The sequence below is a fragment of the Podarcis gaigeae genome, assembly GCF_964106915.1.
Source record: "Podarcis gaigeae genome assembly, chromosome: 12".
NCBI classification, from domain to species: domain Eukaryota; kingdom Metazoa; phylum Chordata; class Lepidosauria; order Squamata; family Lacertidae; genus Podarcis; species Podarcis gaigeae.
The window spans coordinates 2289373-2313359 of NC_139688.1; the positions used below are offsets into that span (position 1 = coordinate 2289373).

Here is a 23987-nt window from a genome sequence, read left to right on the forward strand (position 1 = left end):
CAAAAGATGGTTGGTCCATATATGTTTATTGATGACGAGGTGCTTTGTAACGTTGATATTAATACCGTACTTTATTGAAAAGTTTTTAATTATAAAGAAATAAAGTGATACAAAGAAAAAGAGATGTAACATTGAATGAGTTCTGACAATGGGGCCTTCGGTCTCTTCCCCTCCCTCTAGCTCTTCCAAGGGAACTTTGACGACTCGACGCCCGTGGTCAGGACCTTCCAGCGCATGGTGCGCGCCCGGCATGTCCGGATCCTTCCCCGCGACTTCCACAACGGGATCTTCCTCCGCGTGGAGCTGCTGGGCTGTGGGAAAGGTAGGATGGCAGGATGGGCGAGGCGTATTGGCGGTGGGTGACTAATAATAATAATAATAAAAAATTATTATTTCTACCCTGCCCATCTGGCTGGGTCTCCCCAGCCACTCTGGGTGGCTTCCAACAGAAGGTTAAAAATACATTAAAACATCAGTTGTTAAAAACTTCTCTAAACAGGGCTGCCTTCAGATGTCTTCTAAAAGTCAGATTGTTGTTTATTTCCTTGACATCTGGTGGAAAGGCGCCACCACCGAGAAGGCCCTCTGCCCGGTTCCCTGTAGCTTCACTTCTCGCAGGGAGGGAACCACCAGAAGGCACTTGGAGCTGGACCTCAGCGTCTGGGCAGAATGATTGGGGTGGAGATGCTCCTTCAGGTATACTGGACCAAGGCCGTTTAGGGCTTTCAAGTTCAGCACCAACACTTTGAACTGTGCTCGGAAACGTACTGGGAGTCAATGCAGGTCTTTCAGGACCGGTGTTATGTGGTCACGGTGGCCGCTCCCAGTCACCAGTCTAGCTGCCGCATTCTGGATTAGTTGTAGTTTCCGGGTCACCTTCAAAGGTAGCCCCACGCAGGAGGTAACGAGAGGAGGCACCACCAAACTCTGCCCTTCAGATATTTTGGGACTGCAGTTCCCATCATCCCTTACCACTGGTCCTGTTAGCTTGGGATGATGGGAGTTGTAGTCCCAAAAACATCTGTAGGGCTGAGATTGAGGATGCCTGAACTAGAACACGCACCACCCTGGTGATTGGGCGTTGCTGTTCCTTCTGTCTAAACCCTCAAACTTCCCCACCCTCCTTGCCCCCTTTCAGTGTCCCCAGAGCCTCCCGGGACCCCAACGGCGCCACCCACTGCCAGGCCTTGCTGGACCGGGGAGTTCCAGTGCCAGAACGGGCGCTGCGTCCCCACCGGGCCCCATGGGGCCATTTGCGACGGATTCAACGACTGCGGGGATTTCTCGGACGAGAGGCACTGCGGTGAGTAGCGGGCAGAGACCCCTTAAGAAGCGCGTAAAACCAAGCAATCCGTCAAATATATTGCATGCAGTTCTGGTCGCCTCCGCTCAAAAAGGAGATTGCAGAATAGGAAAAGGTTCAGACTTTGGTATTCTTTCGTAATATGGCACCCCATGTGAGGCCAAAATCTGGTGCCCCCAAATGGCCCTTCTCTCTCGCTCTCTCTTTGCATTTTAATATTTTTAATAAGTTCTATATAACAAGTTTAAATTCAAACATATCATTCACCTCCTCATTTAGGAGTCTCTGAATCCCTTGACTTCCCTCTGCCCTTCCATGGTTACCATTATCAATCTTTCTTTTCATCTGCTTATCGTATTTTGTCTAGTTTGTTTTAAGAATAGTAATCCATTTTTCCACAGTTTTGCATGATCAGAAGCATTACTCAAATCCTGCCAAAGTTTTTAGTTGTTTACGCTGTTCTCTTAAATACATTATAATTCCCCCCCCCCATTTCTTCTTAAAATCAAGCAGATTCCAAGTTTCAAAGATAATGTTGCTTCCTTCCTGCTAGTCTCTGCCAACTTCTGACAGCGGTCAGTTCAGTCGGTCAGCCTAAACTTTCCCTCACCCTTCGTGAGTTGCAAGCCTGCAGAAAGAAATGCTTCCCTTTCTTACAGGCTTGGTTACTGGGGTACGTTTCAGCAGGCTGGGTTACTTTTCTACACAGAGTTGGGGTTCGTAATAAATTCTGTTCGATCCTTCCTTCACTGGATCTGTGCTGCGGGTTCCCTTGGCAGGAGTCGGCCCGTCTCCAGAGCCCTCTATCCCAGGGGGCTGCTTGCCCTCCCAGTTCCACTGCGCCACGTCGGGGGTCTGCATCCAAGCATCCCAGAGGTGCGATGGGGTCACTGACTGCCCAGATGCCGACGATGAGCTCGGCTGTGTGCCGGAAAGCAGAGCGCCCTCGGCTGGGACCAGCAGGTAATGCATGGTGGGGGGAGTCTCCTTTAGAGCCTGCCCCCCAGCCTGGTATATGGGCTGTGGGTTTGGTGAGATAACTCAGTTGGTGGAGCATGAGATTCTTCATCTCAGGGCTGTGGGTTCGAGCCCCGTGTCGGGCAAAAGATTCCTGCATTGGAGGAGGTTGGGTTAGATGACCCTGATGGGATGTTGCCAAGGGAACGGGGGCAATTCGCAGGCCCCCAGCTGGCTCCAGCCCACTGGCTGGTAACCAGGCGAACGCCAGTCCTTGGAACAGCATCAAACAGCGACCTGCAGTTTCAGAACTCTTCAGAAGCTGGAGCACGCTCTAATCAGCAGAGTAATTAACTCTTCACAACGGAAGATGTTATGTACTGAGTTGAATAGGATCCAGAATGCAGCAGTCTGATTGGTCCTAGAAGAATAGGATTCAGAATGCTGCAATCTGATTGGTCCTAGAACAATAGAATCCATAATGCAACAGTCTGATTGGTCTGCAGGAGCCACCCAATCCGGCTCCAGGTGGAAGTGAATCCGCAACCTGATTGGCCTACAGGAGAAGCCCAGAATTAGCCAATCACGTGGGGCCCATTGTGTAAATAATGTATATAAAGCAGACGTTTCGGGGGAACTTCCATTCCTCACTACTATGAGCTGAATAAAGAGCATGAAATCCACTCTCGACTGAATATATTTCAGAAGGGCGGACAGAGACATATGTAAAGCATATTTACAAACAGTTTATTCAGCATAAATCAAGACAAAGAAAACATGTCTGATCTCCTTCATGTCTAAGAGCAGGAAGAACACTAAGCAAAAGCAATGCACAAACGGAAGTTCCCAGCAAGCTGTGCTGGAATGTAAACAGACATGTGACACACAACAACCCACATATCTGGTCCTCTTAGGGTGGAATGGAACATCAATATCCTAACAGCGATTGTACGATTCTACAGAGCTAAACTGTGGAACTCTCTGCTGCAGGAAGCAGCGATGGCTGCCAACCTGGATGGCTTTAAAAGAGGATTAGGCAAATTCGTGGAGGAGGAGAGGCCTGGCAAAGGCAGCAAGACAGGATGGCCCAGCTCTGCTTCTACAGTCACAGGCAAAACAAAATTTTAAAAAATTCCTCCCAGTAGCACCTTAGACACCAACTAAGTTTGTTATTGGTATGAACTTTCGTGTGCATGCACTCGAAAGCTCATACCAATAACAAACTTACTTGGCCTCTAAGGTGCTACTGGAAGGAATTTTTTTATTTTGTTTCAACTACGGCAGACCAACACAGCTACCTACCTGTAAAGAGTCAGAGGCAGCAATTCTTCTGAGTACCACTTCCTGGAAGCCACAGGAGGCAAGCGGGCTCTTGCACCCGGAGTTTCCCATAAGCACATGATTAGGCAGGCTTGGCTAAGCAACTGACCCTAGAGAGACATTCCTCCACCAACGATCACTGTTTGAGAGCTTTTGTGGGGAACCCCTTAGCAAAAGTCCTTCCAATATTTATTTCAGCTCCTGGACCTCCGAAAAACAGCCACCAACGCCTTCCGTGCCCCACGCAACTCAGGTGAGAGTGCCAAGGGGAATCGAGGCAGGATGGATGGGAGGGGGTTGCTGAGGACCCAAGTTTCCAGGAGGGAGGGAGCCAAGGACAAGTGGCTCAAGTGACAGGCGAGGACTGGGTTCAAATCGCCACTCAGCCAAGGGGCTCGTGGGCTGGTCTGGCGCTGCTTACCCTTTTCTTTTCTTTTCTTTGCTTTCCCTTTTCCCCTTTTCTTTTTTTTAAACTTCCATATTCATTCATCTCTTTATTTATCTTTCATTCACTTGGACAACATTTCTTTTCTTTTTTAAAAAATAATTTTCATTGGTTTTACATATAATCACATTACATAACATCACACCCTCTTGTTTTATTTCTTTGGATCAACTGAGCCTCACGGCTTCCCTCCCTCCTGTCTGACGGTCCACAAAATTAAACTTTGCATCTTTACATTCCGCTTCGCTTCCTATCCTTGTTATACCATCACCTCAAATATGATATTACTCAACCTGGATAAGTAGCAAATTTCACCTTACAGATCTTCAGATAACCCTGCTAATGGTGTTACTTGCTTCCAGTTTTCTTTCAAATATGAATTTGTTCCAGTCCTTTTGGGATTCCTGGTCTCGCTGGTTCTTCCCATCAGTTTCACCAGTTTCTGCAGAGTCCATCACCTCCACCTGCCACTCTGCTAACTCCTGTTGTTTCCATCTCTGGGCTAACAAAACTCTTGCCGCAGTTGTTGCATATAAGAACAATTTTTTATCTCGTCTCGGTATCTCTCGGCTACCCTTTTCCAGCCTTCCTCTCAGGGCTGTGGTGCAGTTACAACCAGGGAGCCAAGTAGCACCACCGTCAACTCCCTGGAAGGACAATTCCCATTTATCCAAACTGGCTAGCAGAAGGTGGTTTTCTTTTCTCTCCATCCTTGCAGGTGTACCCCAGCGGATGGCCACTTCCCGAAGGGCTCACCTTCCCCCAGCCAGGTAAAGCGCATCTCTTCCCAGACGGGGGGGGGGGGGAGAGGGGGGCTTGGTCCCAGCCCTCTCCCAGATCTGCCCCGTCACCTTTCATTCCTCCATGTTGATGGGATAGCCCAGTGGGTAAAGCACGAGACTGCATTTTAAATTGCATTTTAACCTGTATTTTAAATTGGTTTTTATTATGTTTTTACTGTAATTTTACTGGTGTTAGCCGCCCTGAGCCCGGCTCTGGCTGGGGAGGGTGGGGTATAAAATAAAATTTATTATTATTTATTTATTTATTCATGATTCTGAGTTGTCACAAGATGGACCATTATTGGCGATAGTGATTCATTTTTCTCATAAATTACTTACCGTACATCTGTGGCAGTGAAGGTTTGTCCGGGTTTGGAAAGTGGTTGTACGTAAATACACCATAAATTTCCTCTGTCCTGTATCTGTTGATCAGAAGGTGTGAAAATATTTCGCATGCAGTATTCGCTGCTGAATTTTACTGTTGTCTCCTCTAGCGGGTCGTGCAAACTGCTGTCCTGGGCAATGGTTTTTGTTTACTTATGGGATAGGGTTAGGGGGCACTGGGGAAGAGTTCATGGTACTGAGCGGGTAGGAACTCCAAAACTTTTGGGAACCTTGGATACAGCAGAACTAAGACTGGCCTACCTCGAGAGGCTGTTGTGCCGATTTCTAAGCTGACGAGTGTTGCGATGTGCCCTGAGATCCATGGGCAAAGGGCGGCATATTAGTGTAATAACATAAAAATAAAACTGGCTTTGCAAATCCATGGATGCGAAGCTGGGGGCACCTCTAACCCTTTGGATTTGTGCACCCTCTCGACGCAGGTTTCTGCAGCGAAGCCCTCGGTCTGGAAGACGGGCGAATCCACCAGCAGCAGCTGAGCGCCTCGTCCTACCAGGACGGGAACCCACCAGACGCCGGGCGCCTCAACATTGTGCCCAACATGTAGGTTTGGGAGTCCAAGTCAGCTTCCTGGAGTCAGGGAGAGATGGGGATGCTCAGAGAGCATTGGGCTGAGGGTACCATAGGGGTTTCCATTGCAGAAGGAAGGAAGGAAGGAAGGGACCAGACAATTTGATGGTGATCAAATAAAGTGCATAGTTAAACTCTGGAACTCCCTGCTGCAGGAGAAAGGGACGGCCACCCACTTGGATGGGTTTATGATTTTTTAAAAAAATAATTTCTATTTTCAATGCAAAGTTACAACAAAAATTACAAACATAAAATCCTAAAAAAATGAACAAACCAACAAAAACAAAGCAAAACAAACAGAAAACAAAAAAGGGAAAAAAACCACACCTGCAAAAAAAAAACCATGCCATCATACTAATCTTTACATACATATACACATATTGACTTCCTTCCTCTGTTTTGAGACCTCAAGAAATTTAATCTTTCTGAATTGTTGTATCTAATGTAAATTACCTCTATCTTTACACCTTTCGCACCGCTTTTCAATTTCTTTAACCCTGCAAAGCTTCATTTGTTACATACCGATATACTTACTCCAGAACAATGTTTTTTCATATATTCTTTAACACAATCCCATTCCTTTGCTAATTTTTGGTCCGATTGTCCCCTTAAGAATGCTGTGAATCTTGCCAAATTTATATATTCACAAAGTTTAATTTGTCATTCTTTTATTGATGGGATTTTTCCCCCTTTACAGTTTTTTGCTATGAGCATCCTGGCAGCTGTTGAGCTGTTGTTGCATAAAGGAATACGTTCCTTTGATTGCCAGGAACATCTTTTGTAATTATACCTAAAAGGAATGCCTCCGTTTTTTTTACTAAAATATATTTTAAACATTTTTTTTTATTTCTTCATATATTTCATTCCAAAATTGTTTAATAGGTCGGCATTCCCACCACATGTGAAACATTGTTCCTATTTCTTTCAATATGATTATTGTCATTTATTATTCCTATTTATTAAATTGGTAGGCTGCCCTTCAGCTGTAGATGTCAGGGCATAAAAATACAAGATGAAAACCACAAAATATGTTAAATCCTCTTTAAAAGGGGATTAGACAAATTCCTGGAGGAGGAGGAGAGGGCTGAGCAACTTGTGACTATTAATGTTAAAAAAAAAGGGGGGGTTATGGAAAAATTTCTGTGTTGCCCCCCCCTTCTTCTGATGCCCCAGGCAGCTGCTTATTTTGCTGAATGGTTAATAGGCCAAAGCTTGATGCTTCTCCTTCCCCTGACCCCCACCAGGCAGAACATGGCCCCCGGGTGGAGCCCGGGCCCCTCGGACCCCGACCCCTATTTCCAGGTGGACTTCCTCCAGCCCACGTTCCTCACTGCCGTGGTCACGCAAGGTGGGGGGCCCTCCCAGGGCTACGTCTCCCGTTACCGCCTGGTCTACAGCGACGATGGGGTCAACTTCCGGGATTACGCCCGATCTGGATACGGCCCTAGCAATTCCCTGCGGGCCCAGGTACCACCTCTGCCCATGCCCTTCGTCCTGCCTGGCACGGGGTCCTCCTGAGCAGGTGCTGAGGACGGGCTCCCCCACTTCCCAGGAGATCTCTCTGGGCTCCCAAAAGAAGGCAGAGCTGCTCAGTGGGTTGGCGTGGGGAGAGATCCCCAAGGCTCATCTAGTCTATCCCCCCTGCAATGCAGGAATCACACCTAAAGCCCCACCCCCAACAGACGACCTGCTTACTAAGCACTCATCCTGCTCAGCTTGCACCAAGAAGACATGGGAATCAGATTATATCCTACTCTACTTTATCTTCTGCTCTGTTTACGAAGCAGTTGTGTTATTTGCATTTATCAATCTATTTATTGCCCCCACCCTTCCCTCAATATTTGAAAACAACTTACAGTCACTGAAAATACAGTGGGTCCTAAGACATATAGCTATGGTGCTAATATCACAGAATGGTAGAGCTGTAGAGCTGAAAGGGACCCACAGTGTCATCTAGTCCAGTCCCCCCAAAACACTAAAAGAGGATTAAAATTACCAATGCTTTCTAAGCACCCGGGGAGGCTTGTCTAAACAAGAATGCTTTGAGCAGGTGCCTGTTTGATCTCAAGAGGCAGGGAGTTCCAAAGGGCAGGGGCTGCCACACTGAATGACCAAGTCCTAAAAAATGTGGAATGGGGATTATGGGCTGTCAATAGCTGTGCCAATTCTGCCCATCAACCTGGAGCAACGCTGAACTCGATGGCACCTAATTTTGAGTTGACATACTTTTAGAAGGTCTTGGCAGGGTTCTACCAAAGCCCTCTAACTCTTTTCCAGTAAAAAAAATGGGGAGAATAGTCATGCCCCCCCTCCCGTTCTGAGCCTCGTTCTTGCCCTCTGCTGCCCCGGCTTACGCTTCTCAACTTCCCACAGGTCCTGGAGGGCAATTTCAACAGTGCCACGGCAGTGCGCCAGGAGCTGCGCCCGCCCATTTTGGCCCGCATCCTCCGCCTCATGCCCACGGAGTTTCGCGGGAGCCCCTCCTTGCGCATGGAGGTGATCGGCTGCCCCTGGAGTGAGTTTGGGGGGACTGGCGGGGGCACCTGGAGGGTTCATCTGGGGGAAGGTTGTCGGCTGACGGGGCCTCTCTTCCAGAGTCTATGCCAGCCTCCTGCCCTTGTTCCTACCAAGGGTGTGCATGGAAGATAGGGGGTAGGGAATAGGGAATAGGGGAAGGCAGAGGCTGGCACAGGGCAAGGTTTTCTCCAGGAAAACCATGCCCCCCCCCCCCGTCTTTGCATTTGAGGCTTTATGGGAAGCTGCTTTGAGCACAGTGGTACAGTGGAACCTCGGTTTTTGAATGTCTCTGTTGACGAACATTTCAGTTTTTGAATGCCGACACCCCAGAAGTAAATGCTTCTGTTTTTGAACGGTTCTGTTCCTGAACGGCTTCCGGGGCACATTTTTCATTTTCCCCCATTGACTTTGCAACCAGCCCTTTGATCCTCAGTTTTCGAACTTTCCGGAAGCTGAACGGTCTTCTGGAATGGATTACGTTCGGAAACCGAGGTTCCACTGTACCTTGGTTTTCAAACGTCTCCGTTGATGAATGTTTCGGTTTTCGAATGGCGTAAAACCCAGAAGTGCTTCCGTTTTTGAACACACCTCAGAAGCCAAATGTATATGTTATTTTTCTCAACTTCCTCTATTAAATTTGCAGACCGCCCTTTGCGCCTCGGTTTTCGAACGTTTGAGAACTCAAACAGCCTTCTGGAATAGATTATGTTCGAAAACCGAGGTACCACAATTACTCCATTTGAAGGGGGCACTGCAAAACCTCCAGATTTTCCTGCAAAACTATTACAAAACTTTGGTACAGCTTTGGAGTGAATCGGATGTTGGATTTCCGTGTGTTAACCACAAACCCTGGTTTGATGTATCTATTACTTGGGGGGCCCCCTTGGTTTTGCTGTTTTTGTTTTCACTATTTTTTGCCTTTTTGCTTTGTAGTTTACCTCGTGAGCCGCCCTGCGGTCTTCTGATGATGGGCGGTTTGCCAATCAAACACACAAACAAACAAGCAAACAGATAAAAATAAAACGTTTGGGGTGCTGCAAAACACGGGGTTTGCGCTGCACAACGCTGCCAAGCAGCTGCAAAGCTTTGACACCGGTTTGGACCCCAAATTCTGTGGTTTGTAGTTCATGAGGCCGGACTCTCAAGCTTCTCCGCTGCTTCTTTCCAACCCCACAGCTGGTGTGACCTCTACAGTCACTGGCACAAGACCCCCTGCCCCAGAGACAGCATCTCCTCCACAGTGGCTCACCGGGCTGCCAAGTGTATCGCAGGAGTCCCAGCACCCTGGCCGAGCAACTGGTGTCCCAGAATCGCCCCAGATCCGGCCCTCCAAGGAGCATCCCGTCTCACCTTCCTGGTTCACCTCCTGGCCGTTGGGACCCACTTTGCCCAGACTCGCCACTGGTACCCCTGGCACGACGGTGCTGCCTGCGTCCCAAACCTTTACGTACCAGCCAGGCCTGCGAACCACGCTGTCCGGTAAGCAGGGCTTCCGGCTCCAAAGGGGGCAGCAAGGGGATGTGTCCGGGGCTAACTTTGCTCAAGGAGCATTTGGAACGCTGTGTAGGGTTCTGGTCGCCTCACCTGAAAGAGGAGATTGTAGAGTTGGAAAAGGTTCAGAGGAGGCCAAACTTATGGAATATGCAGAAATGGCGAAACTTACTGGGAGAATAAGAAATCAAGATGACAGACTTTTTATAAAAGAATGGGAATGGTTTATTGAATATTTACAGGTAAACTGTAAACAGATAAAAAAACACTGGCAGTATTATTTTAATAAGCGCAGCTACATAAGAGTATATATTTAAAGAAGTAAGTTAAGTAAATTTGGATATGCAGAAAATATTAAAAATAAATTTAAGGAACCGCAGAAAGAGGGGGGAAGGAAGTCAGGTTTTAAAATGTCAAAATGATTGTAAAATCAGTGAAATGTATATATCTGAAAAGTATTTTTTTAAAAATTAAAAATCAAAAAAAGAAAAGAAAAAGTAAAGGCCAACCAAAATCATCAAGGGGATGGAGCAAAAAGTGGCAGTGCTTGAGGCAGGTGCACCAACCCCAGGGGGCTGGGTACCTCAGCCCCCTCAGTATTTGTTTTAAGGGAGCCAGGGCCCCTCAATTTTGAGGGTGCCCTGCGCATGGCGCACATGTGTGGAGTCATGCACACAACACACATCTCCCGTCGCAAGTCCAGGGGCCGGCTCCCCCAGAGCACTCTGCCTCCTCTGTCATGCGCGATGTGTGCCAGGGCCCCTCAGTCCTGGGGGGCAACCTGGCCCCTCTGGCTTGAGGGTTTTGGTTTGGAGAAAAGGCAACATGACAGGAGTTTGGTAACATTGTGCATGGAATGGAGAAAGGGAGAGAGCAAAGATTTCTCCCTCTCTCATAACACAAGAACTCGTGGAAGCTGAATGTTGGAAGATTCAGGATTCATCATCACCATCATCACCATTTATTATTTATTATTTATACCCTGCCCATCTGGCTGGGTTTCCCCAGCCCCTCTGGGCGGCTCCCAAAAGAAAATTAAAAGCACGATAAAGCGTCTAGCATTAAAAACTTCCCTAAACAGGGCTGCCTTCAGATGTCTTCTAAACGTCCAATAGTTGTTTATTTCCTTGACATCTGGTGGGAGGGCGTTCCACAGGGTGGGAGCCACCACTGAGAAGACCCTCTGCCTGGTTCCCTGTAGCTTCACTTCTCGCAATGAGGGAACCGCCAGAAGGCCCTCGGCGCTGGACCTCAGTGTCCGGGCAGAACGATGGGGGTGGAGACGCTCCTTCCGGTATACTGGGTCGTTTAGGGCACTTTTATGGGAGTCTTGAAGTGTTAGGGATAGTAAACCGGGGGTATTTGAGTTTAGACGGGGCCAGAAGTTAAGAGTTCTTTGCCAAGTCTGTACTTCTACTGAAAGGAGACTTGCCTCCAGTCTCAATTCTATCTTTCAAGGTCAGCACCAACACTTTGAATTGTGCTCGGACATGTACAGATAAAAGAAGTCCTCCTCAGTGCAGCACGTAGTTAAACTGTGGAACTCACTTCCACAAGAGGCAGTGGTGGCCACCAACTGCTGCTTAGGTGGCTTAAAAGAGGATTGAAAGTTGGATTTAAAAGAGGGTTAGACAAATTCAGGGAGGAGAGGGCTATTGATGGCTACTAGCCAGGATGGCTGTGTTCTGCCTCCACAGTTGGAGACAGAGATGCTTCTGAATCTCACTTGCTGGAAGCCATGTGAGGAAAAGAGGGCTCTTGTGTTCGAATCCTGCTGGTTGGCCAAGGCGGGCCATTGGCCTGATCTCTCCCTATGTTCTGAAGATGCTAAGAACAGCCCTGTGGCTGGATCCGGCCTGTGGCCCATTTGGTCCAGCTTCCTTCTCTCACCAGGGCCATCCTGGGAAACCCCCAAGCAGGATCCGAGCCCCAGAGCAACTGGAACTAGGTCCCCCTGCCTGCCAGCCCCCGATAATGTGCTGTTTTCCTCTGACAGCGCTGACTCGAACTCCCAGCCCTGGGCTTCCCAGAATCCTCTGCACCCAGGGGCAGTTCGCCTGTGAAGTCTTTGGCTGCGTCGAGGCTGCCTTTGTTTGCGATGGCCAAGAAGACTGTCTGGATGGTTCGGACGAGAGGCACTGCGGTGAGTCTTGCTCCCTGCCGCTCCGGGGATCCAAGGCTCAGACGCAGCTCTGGTTTCCGTGGAACGGAATCCAATGTGGTGCCTTTAATTTGCACATATATCCCACCTGGGATCACAGGTGCTCTGTGGGTGCCAGGGAAGATCTCAAGGGTGCTACTGCACCCACGCACAGAGGCCACATGGCTGATGGCAATTGCTGTTAATCAAAAGTTCAGGTGCTGGTGTTCCTCCCACAGGACGCTTTTGCCGTCTGTCAAGTCACCCAATGGGCTTCAGGAACAAGGGTGTCAGGGAATGGTCTGAATCAGAGGATTGGAGAATGCGGAGGGGGCGGGCCGCCCTTGGCACAACCTGGGGGGGTGTGACAAGATGGCCCGCTGCCTCCCCCCAGCTGTAGAGCAGGGGAGGGGACACACGCAGTCAGTGTGGGCGCCGCGCCCGCCCGGCGTCCATATGGGCTGCTGCTTGCATAGTGACCTTACGGACATCTGTATGGGCTGGCGCTCACGTGCGGCGTCTCTGCAGGCTGGCACTCGTGTGGCAACCGTACCAGCTGCTGCACGTGCACAGTCCGTACCAGCTGCCACATGTGCGCAGTCTGTACAGACGTCACACATGCATCACCGGGCGGTTCGCCCCACCCCTCGGCATCCTGCCCCGGGTGATGGAGAGGGTTCCTCCACCACTGGGAGGAGGAGGAAGATTCCCCCCCCCCCATTTCCAGCAGTTTCAGGAACAGAGAGAGACACAGACACTGAGCAGTTTCAACAGGAGTTGCCTAGTTACAAGATAATGGGAAGAGAGACAGACGGGAGGGAGCAGTCAGCAGAGGCATCATTAAAGAGTGTGGTCGAGCCTCCCTCCCCAAGAGCTAGGAGGTCTGTCTGTATTAAAGAACAAAGACTAGAGAGGAGAAGGAACTTTCCTTTGGCGCCCAAGGTGGAAAGGGGAGGATTTAGAGTAATCAGCTGCTCTCCTTGTGGAGAGATGTGGATTTTTGCTTGTAACCAGGTGACTGAATAAAAAGGACTACAAAGGACTACAAAATATGCTTGTTAATTCTTGCCAGTGAAGTTATACCTGACAAAGTGGGACTAGGAGCCTGATTTCCCTGGTCCTAGTCCGACGCTCTAACCTTTGCATTTGCACTTCCCCCCCCCCAGGTGGTCCCACTGCTCCCGCCACCCCTGCCGCCACCCTGCTGCCCCCACTGGGCCCTCCCAGCATCTGCTCTGCCAAGCAGTTCACCTGTGGCAGTGGGGAATGCCTGGCTCTGGAGCGGCGCTGTGATCTCCGCCAGGATTGCCAGGATGGGTCCGACGAGGCCAACTGTGGTATGTCAGATTGGGGCAGATAGTCGCTCCCCTCACCCCCCCCCCATTCTGCACGAGAGCAGGGATGGGCAAATGAGGGCATGGCTCGGCCATACTCTGCCACCCCTTCCCTGAGGGTTTTTGCCTGGCTGGACTGTGTCCCTGAAGGCGGAGGATGCCTCTCGCTTGCCTGGATGGAAGGTGAGTGGGGAGTCCGTGGCAGAGAGAAGTCAAGCATCAGAGGCAGAAGCTGGTGAAGAGTCGCAGGTGTCTCCCCCTTCTGCTGCGACAAGCTCCCCAGAACCAAGAGAGGCATGAAAAGGGCAGAGGAGAGTTTTCTGCACTCAGGCACAGTCTCTGATTACTTGGGGAAAACCCTGGATAGGAGGGGACTTAGGCGGCTGTGGGGAGACAGGGACTTTCAGTCTCAGCAACTGATCCATGGGGCCAGACCTACTGGGGATGAGCTGTTGCACTCATGAGTCCTGACAATCAATCAATCATTTTATTTGTATGCCTCTTTTCCAAAGTTAAAACTATGCTCAAGGCAGCTTACAATGTACAGTGGTACCTCTGGTTACAGATGCTTCAGGTTACACACGCTTCAGGTTACAGACTCCGCTAACCCAGAAATAGTACCTCGGGTTAAGAACTTTGTTTCAGGATGAGAACAGAAATTGTGTTCCGGCAGCAGCAGGAGGCCCCATTAGCTAAAGTGGTGCTTCAGGTTAAGAACAGTTTCAGGTTAAGAACGGACCTCCGGAACGAATTAAGTACTTAACCCGAGGTACCACTGTATTAAAAAATCCACATAACTACAAACATAAAAGCAGTTATAAATAATAAAGGAAGCTTCAAAAAGTGCACAACCCAACTGAACAATTATATTACCACATTAATCCAAAATGAAGATACAAAAAATTAGTATCAACAACCACAACAAAACCCCCTCAACAGTGCCCCAACCCAAAACATTTCTGCATGTCATTTTTGACAGCCCACCAAGACTGTGCAGATTGTGTTCTTGCTAATAAAGAACTAAATTGCACAGTGTGGTTTCCTGCCAGCTCGCTTCTGACACCTGACACGTGTAAAATTTAAATCTGTGGCTCCTCCCACTTCTGCCTCTGGCTCCACCCACCACTGGCCATGTGGCCCCTGGAAGGTTGTCGAGCACAGAATGTGGCCCTTGGGTGATGAAATGCCCCCCCCCCCGTCCTAAAGAAAAGGGCACCGGCTCAGACCAAGGTTAGGATGTTTTGCTGCAAATGGAGGAAGTTTCTCTCCTGAACTATAGTTCTGGTCCAATCCTGCCCCTCTCCCTTCTCCGGCAGCGGACTGCATCATGTCCCCGTGGACCACCTGGAGTGAATGCAGCCGGTCGTGCGGGCTGGGGGTGACCTTCCGGCGCCGGGACTTGCTCCGCAACGCCCTCCCTGGGGGGCAGTGTGACCGTGATGAGTTTGACAGCCGCTCGTGCTTCCTGAGGGCCTGCCCAGGTAGGGCCTTCTTCTCCCCACTTACCTGGGGGCAGCGGGTTCCTGGACAGACGGGGCTCAAAAGGCTCCCTCAGCTTCTCAGCGTCTCTGCAGATGCCTGGCTTGAATGAGAACCCTTTGGGCAAGGAACTGAATTTTGCAAGTGCTGAATATTTCAAACAGAAACTTATTCGTATAGAATCGGTGCCAACTAGATGCCCCCAAAGTGAAACCCACAAGCAGGATTCGAGCCCAAGAACCCTCTCAAGCCTTCTCAGGCCTGAAGCTCTTCATAAAAACATGGAATTATGGAATTGTAGGGTTGGAAGGGACCCTGAGGGTCATCCAGTCCAACCCCCTGCAATGCAGGAATATGCAGCTGGATTGAACCTGCAACCTTTGTGTTATGAGCACCACGTGCTAACCAACTGAGCTACCAACTGATTTGTCTTTTTTGCATACTGTTTTGAGGCTGTTTAGTTTGCAATCTAGTGGTGTCTACGTTTTATGAAAGATGCAGAGTTTATTTCATAAAATGAATACACCACTAGATTACAAACTAAACAGCCTCAAAGCAGTTTATGGGGGGGGGGGGGAGAGATAAATCAAACGTTAGGAGTAAATAAGATTAACAGCAATAATTTAAGACATTCAAAAAGTTAAAATAACAACAAGAGGCTGAAAACAGGATTTAAACTTTCTAAAGACCTGAACAGGCTTGCCTGAACAATAACGTATTTAGCAGGAGCCAAAAAGAGTGCAATGAAGGCATCTCTGCCTGGTGTCAAGAGGCAGGGAGTTCCAAAGGACAGGTGCTGCCACATTAAAAGATCAAGTTCTTGCAAATGCAGAACGGGTGTTATGCATCACCTGTGCCAATTTCTTACAACAACCTTGCGAGGTGGGCTAAAGCGAAGAACTTGTAGCATTTTGCTTAAAACGTTCATTTTGCCAGACTCATAAAAACACATCTTTCATTCATAGTCGACGAAATCATTTAAACCGGCTCCCCATTATTAATTCCAAAAAGGCACGGGAAGGTTGGCATGACAAAATACTGCCTTAAGATACAGGGGCCCAATTCCAAGTGTAGAATATTCTGTGGTTGCATGACAAGGAGGCCGGAGGTCAGTCGCGTGGCTCTTTCTCTCCGCCCAGTTAACGGCGCCTGGGCATCCTGGGGCGAATGGTCGGACTGCGACGCCGAGTGCCGCGGCGGCGTGCGGAGCCGCACCAGGACCTGTGCCGATCCCCCGCCCAAGAACGGGGGGCAGCCTTGCCCGGGGGACGCTGTGCAGATGGAGACTTGCAACCAGCAGCCCTGCGGAGACGCCCGGGGTAAGTGCTGGCCACCGTTGCGAGCCAGGGAGGGTCAGAAAAGAAAAGTGGGCCGTTGATGGAGCAGTGGTGGCCTGAGATGGGGGGGGGGGTGAGCCTGGGGGATGGCAGGAACATTAGGAAACCGAACAAAAACAGTGAACAATTTGGGGAGAAAAGAAAGAGAGGTTTTGTCTTTCTTTACATCTGGCCTTGCACGTACCAGAGAGGCCTTCTACCAAACACACAGAGGAAAAACTCCCTCAGAAATGCACAGCCAATCAGGGCCCTGTGCTGCCTCTCTTGAGATCATGCTACTCTGCCTGGTTGCTAAGTGACTCCTTCTTCACCCTCTATAGCCGAGTTACTGAATTAACCCTTGAGTTACAAACTGAATGATCCCTGGACTTCCAACATGGGGCAGGTGGGCAGGAGCTATAGGCGCTTCTGGTTTGCCTTGTGAATTACAAAGGTGCTGGTGATAAAAGAAGTTTATAAGTCCAGTGGGAATATTTACCTGGGCTCGCCTCCTTGAAATGAACGGAAATTGCACAAGCCCAAGTACCCATTCACTTCAATGGAGCTTGCACAGGGGAGTGGAAGTGACTGCTGGGTTGTGCTGTCGGTTTTGGGGTCTCCATATTGTCGTCTTTGAACACAGGGGCAAGGGGCTGGGGGGGAGATCAGTTTTAAAGGTTAGGTCAGCCAGGAGGCGTTTCCTCAAATCAACTGCAGCCCCACTTCATAATCTTTGGATACTGAGACTCTCTACACACTACTAGATCCTTTTTAAAGCACATTTCTCCCCCTTCAAAGAATTCTGGGCAGTGTTAAGGGCTGCTGGGAATTGTAACTCTTTGGGGTAAAACTACATTTCCCAGAATTCTTTGAGGGAAAGATTGTGCTTTGAAGGTGCTTTAAAAGCAAGGTTTTATTTGCTGATGATATTATTATTATTAGTCACGTTCATCATGCAGAGAGGTGGGTAGAATTAATCCTTGCTTGATATGAATATGGGTGGATAAACTTTTTTTTGTATTTTCGTTTATGACTGTGGCTTTAATGCTTCTTAGGTTATATGTCTCTTATTTATATCCCATTTCCCCCTCCAGGGAGCACCATTGTTCTCCCCCCATCTCCTTTAATCCCCACAACAACCCTGTGAGGTAGGCTAGTCTGAGGGACAGCGACTGGCCCAAAGGACACACCCAGTGAACTTCATGGGAGAATTTGAACCCTGGTCTCTCCCAGGTTCTCGTCCGGCACTCTAACCATTGTGCCACACTGTTTCTTCTCACTTGTAAGGAGTACCTCCATCTCTTTTTTTTTGCAGCCATTTTTGGGCAGCCATTTTGCACGGGCACATCATTTTTTAGATACAAAAAAAATGTTTAAAGGTGCAGCGTATAAGCATCCTGAAAACCTGAGGTTGGAAGGGGAGGAAGTCTGGATGGCTGCAAGCCCTGCTCCCTCCACCCACTAGGCTTCGCTTCCCTTCTCCCGCACCCCAACCTCCTCCCCTCGCCTGTTCCCTCTGCAGACTGCGGGCCAGACATGGTCTACGTGCAAGCCGGGCACTGCGAGCGAGGCCTCGTGGCTCCGTGTCCCCAAACGTGCCGCCAGCTGAGCCTGAAGGCTAGTTGCCCCAGCAGCTGCGTGGAGGGTGAGCATGTTTTCCCTGGGGCTGGGAGGGGGCACCACGTTCCTGATCCCTTCCTAGCCTAGAAAAGAGGCTCCCTCGATCCCTGCCCCCTGCTCTGACCTCCAGCCCCCTCTGTCTCCTCCCAGGCTGCCGCTGCCCCCCGGGACTCTTCCTGCAGGACGGGGGCTGCGTGAACGTCAGCCAGTGCCACTGCTTCTTCGACCACGAGCGCCGCCTCCCGGGGGAGATGTTCCTGAGGGACAACTGCAGCCAGTGGTGAGCGGGGGACGGGGTCTCTCTGGTGCCCCACCCTTCTCCTCCTCTTCTTCCTCCTCCTCCTCCTCCTCCTCTGACAGGGCTCCGAAGAGCGCAGGGTACAGTCAGGCAACCAGGGGAGCAACCCAGGAGAGGGGACCGGCAATTAATAATTATAATTATAATTATAATTATTTATACCCCAGCCAGAGCCAGGCTCAGGGTGGCTAACACAGGTACAGTAAAAATATAATGAGAAGGGAAAATAAAAAATTTAAAATACAGCTTAAAATGCAATTTAAAATGCAGCCTCATTTTAAAAGTAGCCCTTAGATCAAAACCATAAGGGGAGGGAAACATAAGGGTCAGACTGAGTCCAAACCAAAGGCCAGGCGGAACAGCTCTGTCTTGCAGGCCCTGCGGAAAGATGTCAAGTCCCGCAGGGCCCTAGTCTCTTGGGACAGAGTGTTCCACCAAGTCGGGGCCAGTACTGAAAAGGCCCTGGCCCTAGTTGAGACCAATCTAACCACCTTGCGACCGGGGACCTCTAAAATGTTGTTGTTTGTGGACCTTAAGGTCCTCCGCGGAGCATAGCAGGAGAGGCGGTCCCATAGGTACGAGGGTCCTTGGCTGCGTATGGCTTCAAAGGTCAAAACCAGCACCTTAAACCTGAGCCTATACTCCACTGGGAGCCCCGCCACCCACAAGGCAGGAGTCTGAATGTCTGGCTTCAGGGAATCTGACCCCCCTCCCTCACGGCAGGCTGCCAGTAATGGAAAGACAAGAAGCTCTCACCAAGGTCTTTTATTCAATATTCACAGAGAGATGTTATCCAATTATCCAATTATCTCTTGGATAATGGCGTTGCTCTGAGTAAAGTCCCACCCCCTCCGTCTCTCCTATTATACGCCATCCCTACATTGGCTGATCTGTGCTTTCTGCCTCTGAGCTTTCTGTTCTCCTACTTTCAATGCCCGTCGGGTTCTGGGAAGGGGGGTCTGGCATGCTTTCTAAAGACACCGAGTCTTTCCGCTGCCTCTACCCTGGTGCTTCCTCGACTTCTTCCTGCTCATCTCCCAATATTTCCCAGCTTCTCCCCTCTGCAGCCTCTGAACTGTGACCTTCTGCAAACCGCTATTCTAAATCTATACTGTCTTCCCTTTTTCTGGGAAGTGCAGGAGGAGGGGGTGGTCTCCACCATTCCTCCTCAGTCCAGTCCCTGACACTGAAGAGGAGGGAGAGTCGAGCAGTCTGAGGCGGAGGAAGGCACACGGGATTGGGCAGAGGAAGAAGGGATGGTTCAGGCGAGGGACAAGTCAGTAGACTGCCCACCTTCCCCTGCTCCACTACCTCCTAGCGTCAAGAGGGGCGTGAAAAGGGAAGAGCAATGACGACTTCTGCGCGGGAGAAGTCTTGAGTTGTGGGCCCATAACCTGCCAGGGTGGGTATCTATGCCGGAGGAGCTGAGGGTCCTGTTCTTTTGGAAACTGCTCCATTGTACCCAGACCTGTGACCAGCTGTCTAGAGGCTAACCCTTGGGAGGCCGCCCAGAAAAGAATGTGGCCCTCCCACCAAAGAAGAATGGCAGGTGAAGTTAATGGACTGTGCTGAAATGGCTAAAATGACCGGGAGAGTCAGAAATCAGCAAGACCAAAATTTTAACAAGGAATGGGGGAAAATTGTAACTTACCTTAAAGACCATTGTAAACAGTTAAAATAGTTAGTAGGATTGGAATATTACTTATAGTTTAATGTTGAATTCTGGACATAACACAAGAGGCAAAGGTTTTGGATTACACTGGTACCTTGGTTCTCAATCCATTCTGGAAGTCCGTTCCAAAACCAAAGCATTCCAAAACCAAGGCATGCTTTTCCATAGAAAGTAATGCAAAACGGATTAATCCATTACGGACTTTTAAAAACAACCCCTAAAACAGCAATTTAACATGAATTTTACTATCTAATGAGACCATTGATCCATAAAATGAAAGCAATAAACAATGTACTGCGGTCACACAATCAATCAATAGCTGAACTGGGTTCCACAGTCACACACAAAAAAGAGTCGCAAAAACAAAAATGCAAAATAGCAAAAACAGACAGACCACAGCGTAACTCTCAAAACAGAAACGGGGCTCTCAGATCAGAAGTGTAACACTCAAAATGGAGCATGTTTGGCTTCCGAAAAAAGTCCGCAAACCGGAACACTTACTTCTGGGTTTGCAGTGTTTGGGTTCCAAGATGTATGAGTACCAAGGCGTTTGAGAACCAAGGTACCATTGTATCATAAAAGATGCAGGAAGAAAGGATTAATAATAGAACCCACAAAGGGGAGGGTGAAAGTCCAGGAGATTCCTGGGAATCTTGTTTTTATTATTTATGTGTGATATATCTCTCCACAATATTTGAAAAACCAAATAAATAAATTTTATGTATAAAAAAAGAATGAGGCCCTCAAGATATGAAAGGTTCCCAATCTCTGCCTTTGCCCCTGGGGCTGATGGGAGGGTCACAGGTTCCCCCCTTTTGGGGTGTTGGTGGTGGGGTCCAGATTCAGTCCTGACGAGCTTTTGTCCTCCGCCTCCTTCCCGCTCCCACTGCCAGCGTCTGCCTGGAAGGCACCGTGACCTGCGACTCGGTTTCCTGCCCCGTGAAGTGCGGCTGGTCGGCTTGGTCTCCGTGGAGCCCTTGCGGAAGGAGCTGCGGGGTCGGCATGCAGCAGAGATTCAGGTGAAGGGGGGCAGCGTCCACCTGTAGGAGGGACATGGCCTCTCGAGGCAGGTTTTTTTATCTGGCCCTCCCAAGGAAGGTTGTGATCAAAACATGGTGGGGTTTTTTGTTTTCTCTCCTTCCCCCAACTCGTCCCACTGGAGTAGGTAATGTGAATTTGTCACTGAAATTGCTTTTTTTATTTAAGATCTCAGGGCAGATCACAGCATAAAAATACAAGATAAAAACAAAATACATTAAAAGAAAACAAAATTTTTAAAACATACCCAATAACCCCTCCCCCCCAACACATTTAAAATCAGCCCTGTTGAAGAAACACTGGCAGGTAGCTCTCCAGTCTCCAACCTGTTTAAAAACCGACAACCAAAGAGACCACCACTTTTCACTGGAGTCTGTTCCACTGTTGAAGAGCTCTTATCGCCAGAAGGTTCTTCCTAATGTTTAGACCTGTGGGTTAACAACAACAGCAGCAATAATGGTCTCAATCTCCTTCCTTATCTGAAGAAATCGCTCCGGACCCTGCCCTCTGGAGCAGCAAATAGCAAGCTTGCTGCATCTGCCATGTGATGACAGCCCTTCAGATATTTGAATAAATTTATTACAATTATAAATGTAACACATGTATTAGTCATAGTCGCCATGTGTTTTCTAAAAAAAATGAATGGATGGAACTGTCATTGCAATTCTACTCGATATTGGTCCAGATTAGATTCCAATTTATAGTTAGCAAAGTAAAATCTTAAACACGTTGCAGGATTTCCAAAAGTAGACCAGAGGGAATTTTATTTCATCCAGCGGAGCTTTACTGCTACTGAAGGCAGATGAGCATCATGGCCACAAATCCAATACATTCAGGATTGGCCCTGTCCGTAAGAATTCCAGTTGCAGCAGACTTAACTTAAACTCACAGTAATTTATAATAAGTCGAAACCTTAACACTAAGCACACCACATACAGAACACCACACCAGAAGGAAAGAGAGATACAAAAGAGTGAAACCCAGGCTCCTTTTGGCCTTATTATTATAGTCAGACAGGGGCGGAGGAAGGCGTCGTGACACCCGGGGCGGGCGTCGCTATGTAGGGCGCATGTGCGGTGTTGCTACACATGATGCATGTGCCGTACATAGCGCCGCCGCACATGCGCTGTACTTAGCGGTTTGCTGCTGGCGCCGCTCCAGTGCTGTACGGATGGTGCCAGGATCCCTCTGTCGCCGCTAAGTACAGCGCATGTGCGGTGTTGCACGCATGCGCTGTACATAGCGACTCCGCACATACACTGTATAGCACATGCAGACATGGAACCTGTCGTTGCATCGCCACTGTAGTCAGTATGACCTTAACAGAAAGAGATTACAGAACTATAAAGACTAGGACTAACTGAGAAACAGTTTCTACCCAAATGCGATTTTGGTTTTAAACACAGTGTAAGGAGTCTCTATGGGAGTATATTGTATTTAAAAATGGGGTATCAGAGTTTTTAGGGGGCTAACCAGGTTGGGATAGCTGGGATAGCAGGCTTGTGGGTTTTTGAATGCCTGATGTAGATTTTTCAATTTCGTTGTTCTGTATGGGACAATGACAATAAAGATTATCGTATTGTAACCAGTTTAAGGCAGCTGTACTCAGCTTCTCTGAAGAAATAACCCAAACATCATGAACCTTCTGCTTACTTCTTTCACACAAAGAGGCTTCCAGAACCCCCTTGAATTAAGTAGAATAGGAAAGATCTCTGCACATCAGATCAATACTTACTGCACTAGGAAATGCAAACTGTCAGGAATAGCAGTCCTTTCACCAGTATTATGTACTCTTCTGGGATAGCTCAGTCGGTAGAGCATGAGACTCTTAATCTCAGTATTGTGGGTTCGAGCCCCACAAGGGTCAAAATATTCCTGCGTTGCAGGCGGCTGGGCAGGACTCTACAATTCTGTGCTTCTGAGTCGCTTAGAGATACTTGATTCATTAACTCTGTACGTTTTGTTAAATGAATAAGAGAAATGGAATTGCAGTGGTCCGTCCATCTGGGTGGGTGCAGAGGCAAAGCTGCACTCAGTTCCCTTTTGGCTGGCCACTTACCCATCCCTCTCTTCCCTGCCCCCAACTTACAGACCACCCTGCCTCTTTTGCAGATCTCCCTCCAACCCGGCCGCTGCCAATGGCGGTGCCCCGTGCCAAGGCGATGCCCAGGAGGTCCGCGAATGCCACACCGTCTGCATCTCAGGTAAGGGGTCCCGACACGGAAGAGGTGCGTCACTTTCATGAAATAAGTAAATCTGATGCCTTGGGAGGCTGGAGGAGAAGCTCCACTCCTCTGCATCAGCTGTCAAGCGAGTCTTTTGTTCAGGGAATGGTTTTGCACTCTTTTTAAAAAAATATAACTATTTATTGATATTCAAAAAAGCACAACAAACAAATGTGTGAAACAACCAATTGAAAATACAATAAAATATCAATATTTGCTAATTCATATCACCGTACATTCTTCTTAAAGAAATCCCACATCTTCCCACCATCCCATGTATTTACAATATTACTTATCTGATACACAGTTAATCTCTATTTTCTTTTTACTGATATTAGTCAATATTATGTTCGCTTATATTTATTTATGCTAATACAGAAGTCATTCAAATGCTGCCACTGACATGATAATACTGCAATAATCCTCATGGGGTTTTCTGTACGTCTCATTTTCGAATAAAGGTTTTTCTGTCATTTTTGCCAGTTCAGCGTACTCCAACAGCTTACGGTACTTTGTCACTCCAGCTTCATTGGGATTTCCTCTCCCTTCCAATTCATTTCGATCAGTATTTTTGCTGCTACCGTCACATACAAGAATATTTTCTTTGCATTTTTTTGGTATGTGTGGGCCCAAAATCCCCAGGAGAAAAGACTCCAGTTTTTTTAAAAAAAATGATACCTTGATCATTTTTTTTAAGTTCCTCATTATTCCGCCTGCCAGTAGACTAGAGCCCTCACTTCTCTTGGAAGGGGACCCAGTGACCCCAACCCCGAGGCTTCCCGCGCCCCACACTCTTTCTCCTGTCCCTCCCCAGAGATCACCTTCGCCTGGAGCGAATGGACACCCTGGTCCCCCTGCTCAAAAACCTGCTACTACGCCACAGACGTGGCGGGTGTGAGGAAGCGGTTCCGGGACTGCAATGGCACCACGGACGCCGCCAGCTGCAGCGGGGAGACGGCGCAGGAGGAGCTTTGCGACACGCCCCCCTGCCCAGGTGAGAGGAGAGGGGCAGAAGGATGGCGGCAGCGCTGAGCCCCCCACTACCACCCTTGGGGATTATGGGAGTTTGCAGCCTGAA

General features: G+C 48.8%; 4 protein-coding genes across 4 annotated transcripts in view; 1 reads left to right on the plus strand and 3 right to left on the minus strand.

Moving 5' to 3' along the window:
- LOC310827680 (uncharacterized protein) overlaps positions 1-23987 on the minus strand; it is a 919426-nt gene that overhangs the window by 619307 nt on the left and 276132 nt on the right. The window lies entirely within an intron of this gene.
- Positions 1-23987, minus strand: part of LOC310827821 (erythroblast NAD(P)(+)--arginine ADP-ribosyltransferase-like) — an 840324-nt gene that overhangs the window by 458045 nt on the left and 358292 nt on the right. The gene's annotated exons all lie outside the window — the stretch shown is intronic.
- The window catches only part of LOC310827789 (uncharacterized protein), a 232250-nt gene that overhangs the window by 121861 nt on the left and 86402 nt on the right, over positions 1-23987 (minus strand). The gene's annotated exons all lie outside the window — the stretch shown is intronic.
- Positions 1-23987, plus strand: part of LOC310827875 (SCO-spondin-like) — a 163936-nt gene that overhangs the window by 64281 nt on the left and 75668 nt on the right. Inside the window, exons 44-61 of the mRNA XM_083704405.1 lie at positions 181-322; positions 1139-1303; positions 2083-2266; positions 3779-3833; positions 4744-4795; positions 5632-5752; positions 7024-7246; positions 8153-8294; positions 9473-9775; positions 11784-11930; positions 13094-13264; positions 14578-14742; positions 15880-16059; positions 17579-17701; positions 17827-17956; positions 20540-20665; positions 22797-22888; positions 23724-23903. Coding sequence (XP_083560531.1) covers positions 181-322; positions 1139-1303; positions 2083-2266; positions 3779-3833; positions 4744-4795; positions 5632-5752; positions 7024-7246; positions 8153-8294; positions 9473-9775; positions 11784-11930; positions 13094-13264; positions 14578-14742; positions 15880-16059; positions 17579-17701; positions 17827-17956; positions 20540-20665; positions 22797-22888; positions 23724-23903 — 2701 coding nt within the window. The remainder of the gene's footprint in view (positions 1-180; positions 323-1138; positions 1304-2082; positions 2267-3778; positions 3834-4743; positions 4796-5631; positions 5753-7023; positions 7247-8152; positions 8295-9472; positions 9776-11783; positions 11931-13093; positions 13265-14577; positions 14743-15879; positions 16060-17578; positions 17702-17826; positions 17957-20539; positions 20666-22796; positions 22889-23723; positions 23904-23987) is intronic.